This window comes from Dicentrarchus labrax, unplaced genomic scaffold (assembly GCF_905237075.1).
Source record: "Dicentrarchus labrax unplaced genomic scaffold, dlabrax2021, whole genome shotgun sequence".
NCBI lineage: Eukaryota > Metazoa > Chordata > Actinopteri > Moronidae > Dicentrarchus > Dicentrarchus labrax.
In genome coordinates this window covers 17,491,579-17,505,242 of record NW_026136719.1, presented here as the reverse complement: position 1 = coordinate 17,505,242, position 13,664 = coordinate 17,491,579, and the positions used below count along the sequence as shown (strand labels likewise).

The following is a 13,664-nucleotide window of genomic DNA, read 5'->3' as shown; positions in this document are numbered from 1 at the left end:
CTGCTCTGAATTTAATTCTCACTGACTGCATTAATCATTACAAGTGGTGTTTGCCTGTATCTTAATCCAACACCCTCCTATCCCCCGACTCGCCATCTCCCTCACTCTTACTGGGCTTGTTCACCACCACCCCCTTAAAACTCTTTTTCATCCTTCGTCTCCGTCCAGCAAGCTTTTTTGCTGCCCACATTTGCAGTGGCTCCACAAGGCCACACTGCCATTGTCTAGCTTGCAAGTGACAAATGAGAAGCAGTGAGGTGTTGGAGACTCTTGTCAGCTGTGTGGGTGAAGGGCTGCCTCTGCCTTTACCCTACTAACACATCAGTGACCTACTAACAGTACAGCCAGATCTAGGTAGTCAGTCATCTTGCTCTCATCTAGTATGCACACGCACTTCCATCCAGCAGCCCTATATAGCTCTGTTCAGAAAACCAGTGTGATGCCTTTTATACATTCCTGAGATTTTCTTCTAAATCACATGGAAGTCATGGATATAAAAGAGGATTATGTTTGATTGATAGCTTTAGGTGTCTGCAGCCATAACATCGTCAGATATTGCTGTGGTTTGCATTGCAAACACTAACGCCTCGCAGGAAGCATTTGAAAAAAGTTGCAAACTGAAACATGAAAACAGTACAAGACCTGTCACACTAGATGTGATGTTGGCCCAATTTCTTAGCCAGAAGACAAGGAGTGGTTTTTAGGGTAATATTAGTGGCCTCTGGATGCAGTCATCGTTGTCTACTTGTGAAGAATACTCAGAGAAGTTTAAAGCAGGTGCGTTTTTTCCAGAGACATGCTTGTTTTCTATCTCTCTTGTGAACATTTTGTAGTAGCTTTTACAGTTTTAGTGATAGTGATACTGTTTTCTTACCAGCACTATCACAGCCAAAAGACTTGTTACAACACAATGCCCGTACTTTTTTTCCCTTATGTCATGAGTTGTTATTGTAACAAGAGTAGTGGCAAAACACTGATGCAATGAACTATTATTCAAACTCAAAATCTGAATCTCAGCCGGCTGTGTGCCTCTGGTTTTACTAAAATGAAAATCAAAAAATGTTCCTCCCCAGCCCTGTTCAAGTAATTATTGTCACCGCTGTCCAAAATGGAGGGTTGTGATGTTGACACAGTGCTGTGGGTAATGGAGAGAAGGGCCAGGGCAGGTCCTGATTTGCCCTATTCAGCTTCCAGATGGTACTTTGCCAGTACACATGTCATCAAGTGGCTGTAACAGTTGTTTGGGTACCCCCATGGCTCCACCCTGCTCTCGCCTCCTGCAGGCAGACTTATTGTACTGCAATTTTGGCAAGCTCCTCCCAGCATGGCTTTCATAAAAGCACCAGGAGGTTAAGCTGTTAATTAGCTACTGAAAGAGGAGGCCAACAGCTTGCTGTTAATTTGCTTTACTGTTGTTTTCTTTTTCTTATTTGTGGATTGACATCATTTCCTGCCTGTTTTGGAGTCATCGCTGTGTGTCACAAAAGCAGGACCAAGCTCATTAAGAAGGGGGGAAATGTGTTTATCTGGCTGCGATTAGAAGTGCACATTATGTATGTATAGCCATGCTTATCCAAATGTTCTTAATGAGAGAGACCCTGGACGCCAGTGTGGGGCTCCTGTGGGCATAGGCCCAGGCTCGTTATCACCACACAGGGCATTGATCTCTCTACCGCCCGCTTGCTTATCCTCCTCCTTCTCCCCTTTCAAAGACAGTGACTCGCACATGAATTATGTGGACACATTGATCAGCTGATTGAGAGCTATTGTTTAGAGCCCTGGGTCATTATTGAAGGAGGGATTACCCAACTCTTGTTTTGTGCGTGCGTATGGGAGAGTGTATTACTCAGCTCCTTGTCACAGCACATACTCCCCTTAGCTCACCTTAGATTTGCAACGGCTACACAAATGTGCACACACTTACGCACACGCAGAGCACATACAGCAGCCTACACAATCAACATGGCCCAAATGACTGCCTGCATTGATTGCCTTCCCTCTGCAATTATGTTCCCATTGTTTACTTTCTAGCATCTTACTCATTCAAACGGAATTCAATAATTATTGCTTTATTTAATGTTAAAGTAAGTAAGAGTGGTGGGTGTGGAGCACCAGGAGCTGCATTGTCTTTAAGTGTCTCTATGACCCCTCCCCGGCTACTTTGTTTCATAGGCCTATGTTAAGTCATCCTCTCCAAGGACACCTACAGTGATCCATCTTTACCTCGCTGCCCTCCCTTATGACACAGAGGTCCGTTTTGTTTCTCTCTTCCTCCCAGAGACAAATATGCAGTCTGTTTTTATTCACCGGTAGTGATGGATCATTTCTAAAACAAGGCAGTAGAGGAAGCAACTTAGCACATTATGGGGCTTTGAGACAGAGGGACAGGATTCGGTGGAGGGGTGGCAGGGGATTAAGAAAAGTAAAGGAGAAGAAAGGACAAGGGTGGGGATGAGGTACAGGAAGCAGAAGGTAGGCAGTTTGGGCCTGGAATACACAGTCCCCTTAAGCCACAACCTAACTTTTAGGCATGTTGCAGCTTGCAGTGGCTAATTCAAAGCAGCCACCGCATTTGGCACCCAGTGGGGCCTCTGTGGTTGGAGCTGTTGTTCGTGCTGCTGGCAGACAGGGAATCAGAGGCCAAGCTGCAAGCACTCACTGACTTCATTCACTCTACTGTGCTTTCCTAAATAACCTGCTTACGTTCCAGGGGAATCCCAGAGTGCAGATTTATGAGAATCAAGTCCCCAACAAATCTCTGCACATGCACAAATACACTGCTGCTGGGAACGAAGGGGTCATTACATTAAATTATTTTCATTCTGTAGACCCTAACCCCAAACTTAATCCTCATCATTGAAATAATGTTTTTGAATTTAACTTAATTCTGATTTATAATCCCCAGAATTAGGCAGCCTCCGGGCACCTAACTTTTCAGATGTTCTCTTTTGGGAGCAATTTGATACAACAAGATAGCAACATATACTCTACGGTACATGCATACGATGGCCACAGTTGTCACACAGTGAGACGCACAAGATTGTTTTCTTCTCCCTTTGGCCAGGGTGTGTTTTTCAGCCCGACAGGCATATTACATTGTCTCCCTTCAGAATGAAATACAGTTACCTCATTTGTTATAGTTGCTGTCATGACATCACTATGTTTGAATACCAAAGGTCCTGGTTGACTTATTGTAACACGTCTCAAGCTCAGAACTATTTTGTACATTTTATTCTCAGGTGATAGAGAAAACCTGACTCTACCACTGTGATTATAGAGGATACAATTTTTTCATTCAAATACATAGACCAGTCTGCTCTGTTGCAGTGCATTGCATGGCGCCAGGTGTAAATTGCAGTTATCTAACCTGTGTAAGCCTCCCATGAAGACACACATACACACACAGAGACACCAGCTTTTAGTGCCGAGAATCAGGGAGACAGTTACAAAGCAATATCCAGGCAGATGCTCACTGGCTCTCTCACAGAGGGAATTTGGCAGCTCTCTTAGAATTGATAGCTATTTAGCTCACAGATAGTCATCTGTTTTAATGCATTAATTTTGTATTAACAGCACTGCCAAATTTAATGGTGGAAATTAGGGTGTGATCATAATGGTATGTGGCTGCGTGTATGAGTCTGTATGTGCATGTGTGCATGTTTATGTGTGTACATTTCTGATGTTCTTTTTGTCTATACTTTTGTATGTGTTTGTTGCGTGTACATGCTGTATTATACGGCTCCATTGGGAGCCATTCTTTGGAATTACCGGCTCCCTTTCTCTCTTCCACCCTTCCAGTAATACCCACCTCTATCTTGTGTTAGTTGGGCTCTCTCAGCAACCACACTGTTTTGTGTTAAAGGTGCACTTTTACTTTGCATTTAAGTGGATGGAAATGCAGATGTATGCAGTGCTCTGGGTGGGTGGTGAAACTGATACAGGCATGTATTGCCCACTCAGAGGGCAAGGTGCACTGTAGAGTTATGAGAGAGAGGATGGGGTGGTGCCCACACCGCCCCTGTCCCTCTTTACCTGAAAAAGCACAGAGCACTGCTTCAGCCTCCACAGAAAGAGACAAGGTGCTCCATGGAAGAGAGAGGCTTGAAAATCCGTGATTGCATTTTTAAACCATGAAAACCACCACAGTATAAAAAAGCTTGGAACCGCACCTTTAAGTGGAAAAACCAAACTGAATGTGATCTATCGTGTTAAATGTACACATCTTTTAAAGGTAGTTCATTATCATTTCAGGCCATTTAACCTGCCTCAGATTTTACAATAGTGGATTTCAAAGGACTTGCATCTTTCTTTTAAAACACTGCAATACAACTCACAATGTGACAAAAGTATTTCAAGATGCCTTTAAGGCACCCACAATCAATATATCTTTGTGATCTTATCTGTTAAATCAGACCACACATAAAGTACATTCATATGCACATAACATGTCTCCCATGCACTATTGAGTACATCACTGCCTTCTAGGCCGTCACACATTTGTACTTGCTCAGCTAAATCTATATGACTGCTGTAAATTCCCAGACAGTTCAGTGATATTGAATCCATGCCACTGGCCAAGCCAGCTTCCCCCCATTATGCTCCACAGCTCCTCTCCTGTTGGGGCCTCGATAGGGCGCTTAAAAACCCCAGAGCCATGCCTACAACTCCTCCCAGCTCAACATGACTTTTTCATTAAGCCGCCAAATTCCTGCACTCCAGTTGTAGGTGATTTATCAACTAGGGGCTTCATTGCAGGTTCATAGGAAACAGACATAGGCCGTGTCTCATGCATTATTATGTTTCACATTCAACGTGTGTGTGTGTATGTGTGTGTGTGAGTGTGTGAACCAGAGAGGGTGATGGAGTGTACTGTGTCCATACAGTGTTTGGGCTCTCAGATATGATCCTAGGAGTCTCTCACATGGATAATTGCTACGGAATCCAGTGAGAATCCATGTTTGAGAAAGTCACTGCGTGTGATGATCAGTGGGGTTTCGTTCTCATGGGCCAGGCTATGCTGTTCTCCTCCCTGGAATACTGAAAGAGCAGGGGGCCACCTCACTGATCACTCATTGGTTTGATCTTTTACCTCGCTCACTGACTCTAAAATGCCCCAGACTGCCTTGGGTCATGGCTAGTGCAGAGATGGTGAAAGTGGTGGTTTACAGGTGTAACCATTTGACATTGTAGACAGAGCTACAAGCACTGGGGCAGGCCAGTTTTGGCCCTGTTGAGGCCATCTTCCTGGCTAGTCAGGTTTATAGTGAATTATGGCCGATTCTGGGGCAGGCGGTCTCAGGTTCACTCCTATATAAACCCTGTGCTTTTTATGGGAAACTATAAAACTCCCAGGATTTTTTTTTCTACCTCCTGAGACTAGCTTTGAAGTTTAGGTCAGGTGCTGTCATTTTTTTAAACTTGTCTTCTTGTAGATTTTTGGATCCTTGAGTCATTTGCGGCAAGAACTCCTTTTTTTCCCCCTTTTTTTTAAATTCAAGACATCTGCTCTGACTAAAAGCAGTTTGCATGATGGATTTTGTGTTATCTATAACTGAATCTGTCTCTTATGTTTCTCTCTACCTTAGTTCTGATGCAATATTTGTGCACAGAGGAAAAGGAGGAGGGCTCCCACAATATCCAGCAACACCTATTCATGACATCATGGATGGCTTAAAATGAGGCGAGAAAGGAGAGCACACAGAGACACAGAGCCTTTTACAATCACCTAATAACTCTATTACACCGAGCTGTGGGGCTCACAAAAAGGAGGGGGAAAAAAAACTCCTATTCCTTTTCCTGGAAGCGGTGTCTTAATGCACATTTTAGGTGTAGAAGTGAGAAATATGAAACCAAAGAGAATGAAACACAATAGCTCAGAAAACCCCATAGCAATATTACAATATTGCCAGAAAATTAAACATTAGGAGAAAGGGACAAGAGCATTTTAGGGAGGCATAATATTGTTATGACTTTTTTTCACCAGCCTGTCAACACCTGATTTAGATGTAATGTGGTTAAATGTCTAATGGTTCCATTGCTTTTACATTTTCCGGCCAGCTAAACAGGCTATACAATGCAAGACAGGACAGTTCAATGTCTAATTCATAAACGGTTCAGTTTTCTGAACTGCTATCTAAGTGTAAGCCTGATGTACAATGTAAAAGAACACAGGGAGGTGTATGGTCTTTAAATGCAGAATTGGTAATAAAACTGAAAATAGTTAGTAGACCCAGCTTTAATTACTAGTTTTCAGCACAGTTAATGATTTCATTAGCTTCGTCTTACTGCAGATTAATATTCATCAGTGCATTTTCCCTGGTTAGGTAATAATAATAATAATAATAATAATAATAATAATAATTTTCAAATTATGTTAACTAATATAATATGATATTAGAACTATTGCAGTATTACCATATTTTTTTTGTTCTCTGAGCATGCCTCACAGGAGACACGGGGGCCAAGGAGATTAGAGTAAAAAGAGGAAAACTTTTGGTGATTGACATTGATTGCAGCCACAGAAATCCACAGTGAGACTCCAGAGTTTGATATTAGGAGCGGCACATGACAGGCTTGACACAAGTGGCCATACCGAGTCTGGGGCTTTCATTGTAAACATGCAGAAACAATCCGTGTGATGCTTTAGGATGGTGGTCAATAACTCTGTTGCTCACACCAGGCCCAGCCATATTGTGTTGGCCTTGCATCATTGATTGAGCCAAGCAGGAGGTAATTAGACTGGAGGTCTGCGGTGTGACAAGAGGTTGTGGTGGTATGGTGTCACTACAGGGTGTTAGGCATGTTGTGACACTACGGAGGGTGGGCTAAAGGCTGAACTAGGCCCACTGTTGAGTCTTGAAGGAAGTTCTGGGGTTGACAGGTCAATGCGAGTGCTGATTTCCTGTCCTCTGAAGGTTGTCCTCCTGTTGTGGAATGTTCCAGTGTCTCTCAGAATGTACTAAATCCCCCTCCTGCCTCACCACCGGCTGACTTTGCCTCTCTTTCTCTATGAGAGAGCGAGGATTTAACTCACCATGATCAATATTTAGTATCCCATGCGTGAAACAAGCAGATGTTTGGAGTTTCCTTTTCAGAGACGGGAGGCTTCTGTTGAGTGAAGGGGATCAATGCTCCCTTCCGTCTGTGAGCTTGTAGACCCATAGCTTCTGAAGGGTGGCTGATGCGATTCCTGCCTGCCCTTGGGCCCCTGAGATTTGCGTGCCTCCCAGGCCTCTCCTGTCCTGTTAGCCCACTGATACAGACACTCACGCAGACAAAGTGCGCAGTCCAAACAGTTGTCCTGAAGTGGAAGAGGTCTGGATGTTAAACAACAGGGCTGTGATTGGGAATTGATTTGTTCATTTGCCAACTGTTTGAGCGAAAGTGAGTCGGTGGTGCCTAGCCAGCTATCTGCCATCTACAATAACCTCTTTCTCTCTCATTCTCTGTGTTCCTTTCTTTCTCTATCTCTCTCTCTCTCCATGCCCTCCCACAGCACCTGCAGCAGCACGAAAACGCGGTGGAGGGTGATGCCTGCTACTACCATTGTGTTCTGTGTAACTACTCGACCAAGGCCAAGCTCAACCTGATCCAGCATGTGCGTTCCATGAAGCACCAGCGCAGCGAGAGCCTCAGGAAGCTTCAGCGTTTGCAGAAGGGCCTGCCGGAGGAAGAAGAGGACCTCAGCTCCATCTTCACAATTCGCAAATGCCCTTCTTCAGACACAGGTCAGAACCTGCCCCTGTGGCTATGTTTTAGTATCTCTTTATGTGTGTCTGTCTTTCTTTTACTCTCTTGATCTCTCTCTTCCTATCGACCTCTCTTTTACACATAAACACACATGCATCTGCTCTGCTGAGAGACTTTCTATGCCTGAGTTGACAAAATTTGTCACTTTATTTCTTGTACTGATACCTGCCTACCGAATTAGCATTAACATTAATGCATAAAATCTACTACTTTTCTTCGGTTTTGTTAAAAGAAAATTTGATTGAAGTGGTACAGCCATAATTGAAATACAATAAAATTATTATTAAGTTATTATTTTTAGGTAGGAAGAGTAGTATGATTTTTACATTGATATAGCTGATGGAAATTCTAACTAAACAGAGAAGAGGGGTTGTCTTTCAGAGATACATTTAAAAACGTCCCTCAGTTTGATTCCAACAATGTAACTTTATTTTTCAAATGTATTTTTGATATTACTATGTTTTTTGATTAATTTGAAGTCCATATCATTTCTACAAGTTATTCCTGCAAAGCCTGCCTTCACCAGTAAAAGCAGAAGTCCCAGTTAATGGGAGCTGTCCTTTTCAGCCATTAAAGACATATTGAGACAGAGCATTAAGGCCAGAGAAGGAGGAGCCGAACAACAGCAGCAGCTGCAACAACAACAAGAACACCAAAAAACAGAAAACAGCTACAACAACAGTAGCATGACTGAAACAAAGTGCTTCGACCGCTCATTTATTATGGACTGATTAGGAAGAGTGAGCTGTGGTCAATTAACACTCTTTCTTAGCAGAGATTTGGCTTTCCAATCACTTTAACTCCTGTGCCCTGACAAAGGGGCTCTATTGTGTGTCCCTCCAAGAGGGAACCATTACTTCCCTCGCACACATACTCGCTGTCTGTGTTATGCAGGGGAAAAAAAGGCCAGCCTGTGAAGACGCTTTGTTCCAAGGAGGCAGGGATAATGAAGCCAGCGGCCGGGAAATTGCGCAAAAGGCAGTCACAGATCTGAAGCAAATCATTAGAGAACATATTTAGCTGAGCAATTAGGGACAATTAAGCTTTCTGCTCGCTGCACTCCAAATATGTTAATGACTACAGTACAGTGGACAAGCGAACATGCAAAGGCAAGAGGAAGGGCCATTTAGGTTAAAAGGGTTGGGGGTTGGGAATTTACTTTATTTTGTTCAGACAGGAGGAGTTGCTGTGCTGTTTGTGCAGTTGTTTTTAGCAGTTGTTGTGTTTATCCATCTCTTTTTTTTCTCTCTTTTAATCTTTGGTGTGCGAGATGCCCATGTTTGTGCCAGGGTGAGGGATCTGAGCCTTAGGTTAGGTAATGGGCCCCTGAGGTGCAGCTGTGTGTGGGCAGTGTCATTGCACGTACACACACACACACACACACACACACACACACAAGCACACACACATACACACACACACACACATACACATGCATAGACAGCAGTTACTTCCCTGCAGAGCTTCATAAAATTACAATAAACCTCACTTACTTGAACAGACTACTAGTATCTAACAAAGCGTAGAAGGAATTGAATTTTAACTTAAGTTGTCAACGTGCTTTAGATTTAATGTCTTTGTAGTCTGCAGTCTAGATAGTGGGATTTGATGATGAGGCTTGATGGCTGTGATTGGTGTTAATGTTTCCCTTAATTACTTTACTGTATTTTTTTAAAGTAATTATAAGCTTTCATAGGGAAAATGAATTCTGCTCTTTTACAATGAGCTGCAGACAGACCAAATAAACATTAGATCAGTGATTATGACCTGTTATTATTTTGATATTAGTCATTATTTCAATCCAGTGCTTCCTCTATTTCTTTTTTAACTGTATTTTTAAAAAAAAATCATCATACCTCATGCCTTTAATCATTAACTCTAAAATTGCTGACTCTACACTTCTCATCTACCATTTCACACCCCAAATGCCTTGTTACAACAGCATCAGCTGCACCGGTCCACCTCATAGCCCCACCCCTCCGCTAGGGCTGAACCATTCCCTCCTAGTGTAATATTTAATTTCCTCTTCGCTAGCTCTTCTGTGGCACAGGGTTCTTTTTTGTGGTTGAGACATAGTTGCTAAAGTGGTGGAACGTTCCCTGGCTTGTTAAAACAAAGTTGCCCCTGGATTTCTGGGTCACCTAGACAGTAATTCCCCCGCCTGCTGCTGTTCTATGATCCTGTGAGTGGTTCTCTGCTGGCGCTTGGTGCTGGGCTTGTAGCCTGCCTGGAATTTTTTTCCAAAACATATGAAGCCGGCTTTTTCCTCGAAAAGCTCACGACTGTCATCAAACACATGCGCATTTAATACAATAATGTCTTTGAGTCGTGATCTTTTTCGTCAACTGATACCTTTCTATGACAGCAATGGAATGAAGTTAGGCTAGTTCATGCATGATCTGGTGTGTTTTACACTTAACAACTTTGCACATTAATGGTCCCTATGAGGATGCTAACAGACTGTAGGGATTTGGTGCCACATATCTCCTCTGGGCTAGGTGTCCGAGGAGAGCAAGGGCAGCAGAAATTAGGTTTCTTTCCAATTAGACTATAACACAGGAATAAAAGGCATGCATTGTTTTAATTCTTGCTCATACTGAAAATGTGCTGCTTAGGCATGTTACTCTGTGGCCCTGCCTCTATGTGTCTTCTTTAACCCTTTATCTGTGGGGAAACAAAGGGGGTCTCAGAGGGACCGCAGCCCCACACAGCTGCCCAGTGTGCAGAAATCACTGAATAAAACTCAGCACTGACTTGAACCAATGCACTGTGCACCAGTGCTAGCCTCTAGTTTTAAGGATAGCAGGTCATTACCTGGTGGCAGGTAGACACAAAAAATAGAAAGGGAGACATGTATATGACAGACCAGGTGAGAGGGAAGTTAAAACTCCCATAAAGCAGTCACCTGTGAGGACAGTTGGTCTGACAGCATGAGGACAAAATATATTTTAGGCTTAGTGGTTACAGAGAAAAGGTAAAACCTAGTGTCATTTTAATGTCAAGTGTAGGGGTTAATGGTGACTGCTGACAACGTAAAGCATCGGGGTGTCTGTGTATGAGAGAGACCAATATGTGGCAAATAAGAGAAAATGGATGCAAAAGAAGTGGGGGAATGAGTTTGGGGCACTTGCGTGTGAGAGCTAGTGTGACACTTGAGCGTATGATGACCCTATTTCATATGAATGATGTTCACCAGGGCATATAACTCAATGACACATTGAGGTTTCTCATTTCTTAGCATTTGATCGACTAAAGTTATTTTTTGAGCATAGAACAGAATGAGATCATGCCTTTTAAAAAGGGCAAAGTAAAATTGCACTGAAGGGTGGATGCCCTTCTGCAAGAAATTTGCTTTGTTGTGTGTAAGAGAGGAAGAGAAAGAGAAAGATGCAGGAGAGAACATTTTATAAGGGAAAAATATTAGTATTTTTTAGTGGTGGCGTACTTTTGTGTTTATATGTGTGTGGAGGAGGCAGAGATGGAGAACAAACGTGGCTGACAGTGTGGATTAGCTCCTGCTGTAAATCTGCCTCAGTCACAGATGGCAGGCCCTTGATCGCTGGGCTGTGACGGCTTGGCTCTCATCGCAGGAGGAAATCCCTGTCTGTGAGTCTAGGAGGCTGGGAAGGAGAAGGCTGGGGCCGCCTGGGCAGCCACCAGTCATTGTCTCCCGTCTGTGTAGACATAGGCCTGGGTATTCAAGGGCGAAGACTGGCTTTGGGAGGGGTTATCTTATTTTGAGTCTGCAGTTGTTTCATCCACCACACCATGAGAGCTTGTAAGTGGAACTTAAGCCTCCAGTTAAGATCAGCGTTACTTTTAATGACCAGTTTGAGAAACTGGGCAGGGAAGCTGTGTGCATTATTAAATGGAAATGAGACGAAAGGATGCATACAAATGACTGCATAATCGTGCTATCCAACATGAGATCCATTGCTTGTTTCGCTAAAAGGGGTGCGTTTTCAGGGTCACACACCTAATAGTAAGGCCAATCCTGACAACAGAGGCATTTCTCTTACCTCCCCACATGCCTCCCCTCTCCCTCTCTGCCTCATGCATAATTCTTGAGACGGTTTAAAAAAGCTGGAAAATGGGTTGTGATATGGAAAAATGCACTAATAAAGCAAATAGAAAAACGTCACTCATATTTTAGGGTTCGCACAACACCTTGGAGCTCATATTGAAATTCAGTGATGTCAGGATGTGTCGACATCCATTCTTCCAAAATGACTATACTAAATATCTGATGTGCATTATATTGACTTGACTGCATCTTTTTGTCTCATCCTCTACTTCTAACCACTTTCTTCCAACATATTAACAGGGCTTTACTCTCCCCTGCTATTGTACTTTAGCTATCTGCATGTCCAGTGGCTAAGCTAAAGCTGTTAAAGCCAGGTAAAATCAGAGGTGAGCCAGGCCAAGCTCTGATGGCATGCAAGGGCCATAGTCTGAGCTTTTGCTCCCCACAGGCAAGCACAAACAGACGGTAGCCATTTCTGGAATGTCCTCCTTTATTCATGCTTGTTAAAATGCAAAGTAAACCTTTCCAGAAACAGGATATTGTAGCCCCTAACCACCAGACCCTTTCTACATGCCACATTATGGCCAATCTGAAAGTAAGTTGTATAGACAGACACTGCTGCAATGCGCTTTTAATAAAGGCTGTTATTGCCCTGGTGATGCAGAGTGGATATGAGGATGAGGACTGTGCAGGCTTGGATGAGTAGGGCCCCAGAGGGCCTGCAGCTCAGTCAGGCCTCCGTCAGTCGCCTGCCTTCTAATCCCTGTCCGAAGGGCATCAAGGCAGCATAGGAAATTGTTTGCTGTCCGCAGAACGTGCCAGGAAATTCATAAATACATTACTTTTCATTTTGAAATATTACAAAAGACTAGACGTTTATTAAAAAGCCAAAATGATGGCTTTATAGATTTTCCAGTTGTGTATCAGCATTCATATGACCCTGCTGTTCTAACTAACACAAGCAAGTCTTTTCTTTCCCTGTGCAGCCCTGCTTTATGGACTAGCTTGGTATGAATTCCTCTGCTGGCTCATCCTGTAATAGCAAATTGACCAGAAAGCCACCACTCTATTCTGGGATAGGCTGTGAATAAAAATGTCTTCTGTCCAGATTTTTACTACCTCTCCTGACTGAACCCGTGTTCTATAAATACTGGCTAGCTTTGCCCCCCGGCTGGAAGGTAGGTAAAGTCTGGTTCCTGGTGTGCCAGTCTGTCCAGTACATTTGGCTTAGAGGACAACAGAGGCAGCATAGATGAGTGTTTACATACATAACTAAAAAAGACAATAAAGAAAATGATGAATTCGGGAGGACAAGTTGTGTCATGCTAAAAGAACAAAAGCCAAAGTCTCTCAAAATTAGGACATGAACCTTTTTAAGTGCAGTATTTGGGAAGATTTGCTGATGCTGTGTGCCCTGTATGTTTTACGGCCCATGTGTGATTTTCACTTTCCGTTATGTCATGTGGGTGTAAATATGCACCAGATTTTATTTTGCAAACTCACATACCCATAAATGAGCACACACATAGGTGTCCGCACTGAGAATCAGGCCATGTGTGGGTGCGAGAGGCTCTCCCTGTCATCAAGTCCATTTTCAGAGGAGACTGGCAGCACATTATAATATTGGTTTCCCTCTCTCTTGTCATTACCAGACACTCTCCTTGAAAGCTGATCCAAAAGATAGACAGTCCATCAGGAGACAGTCATCTCATTTGTACTTACTAAACGTGTTAATGAGTTCTATTTTAAGGCCTAGAGGCTTTGCTGCTGGATATTGGAGCAGAGGTGGTGATCGGTGGTGTGAGGTGCTGGATCAGGAGGAGCTCGGAGGGAGGGGAAGGAGGTAATGCAGTAGCCCTGCTGCCCCTCATGTCACTCACATGGAGTGACC

At 43.4% G+C, this 13,664-nt stretch overlaps 1 protein-coding gene across 8 annotated transcripts in view; it reads left to right on the top strand.

The window, feature by feature from the left end:
- Positions 1-13,664, top strand: part of zfhx3b (zinc finger homeobox 3b) — a 235,246-nt gene that overhangs the window by 166,071 nt on the left and 55,511 nt on the right. For all 8 annotated transcript variants that reach the window (XM_051378275.1, XM_051378279.1, XM_051378281.1 and 5 more), the window contains one exon: positions 7,496-7,727. In XM_051378275.1, the coding sequence (XP_051234235.1) occupies positions 7,496-7,727 (232 nt within the window). The remainder of the gene's footprint in view (positions 1-7,495; positions 7,728-13,664) is intronic.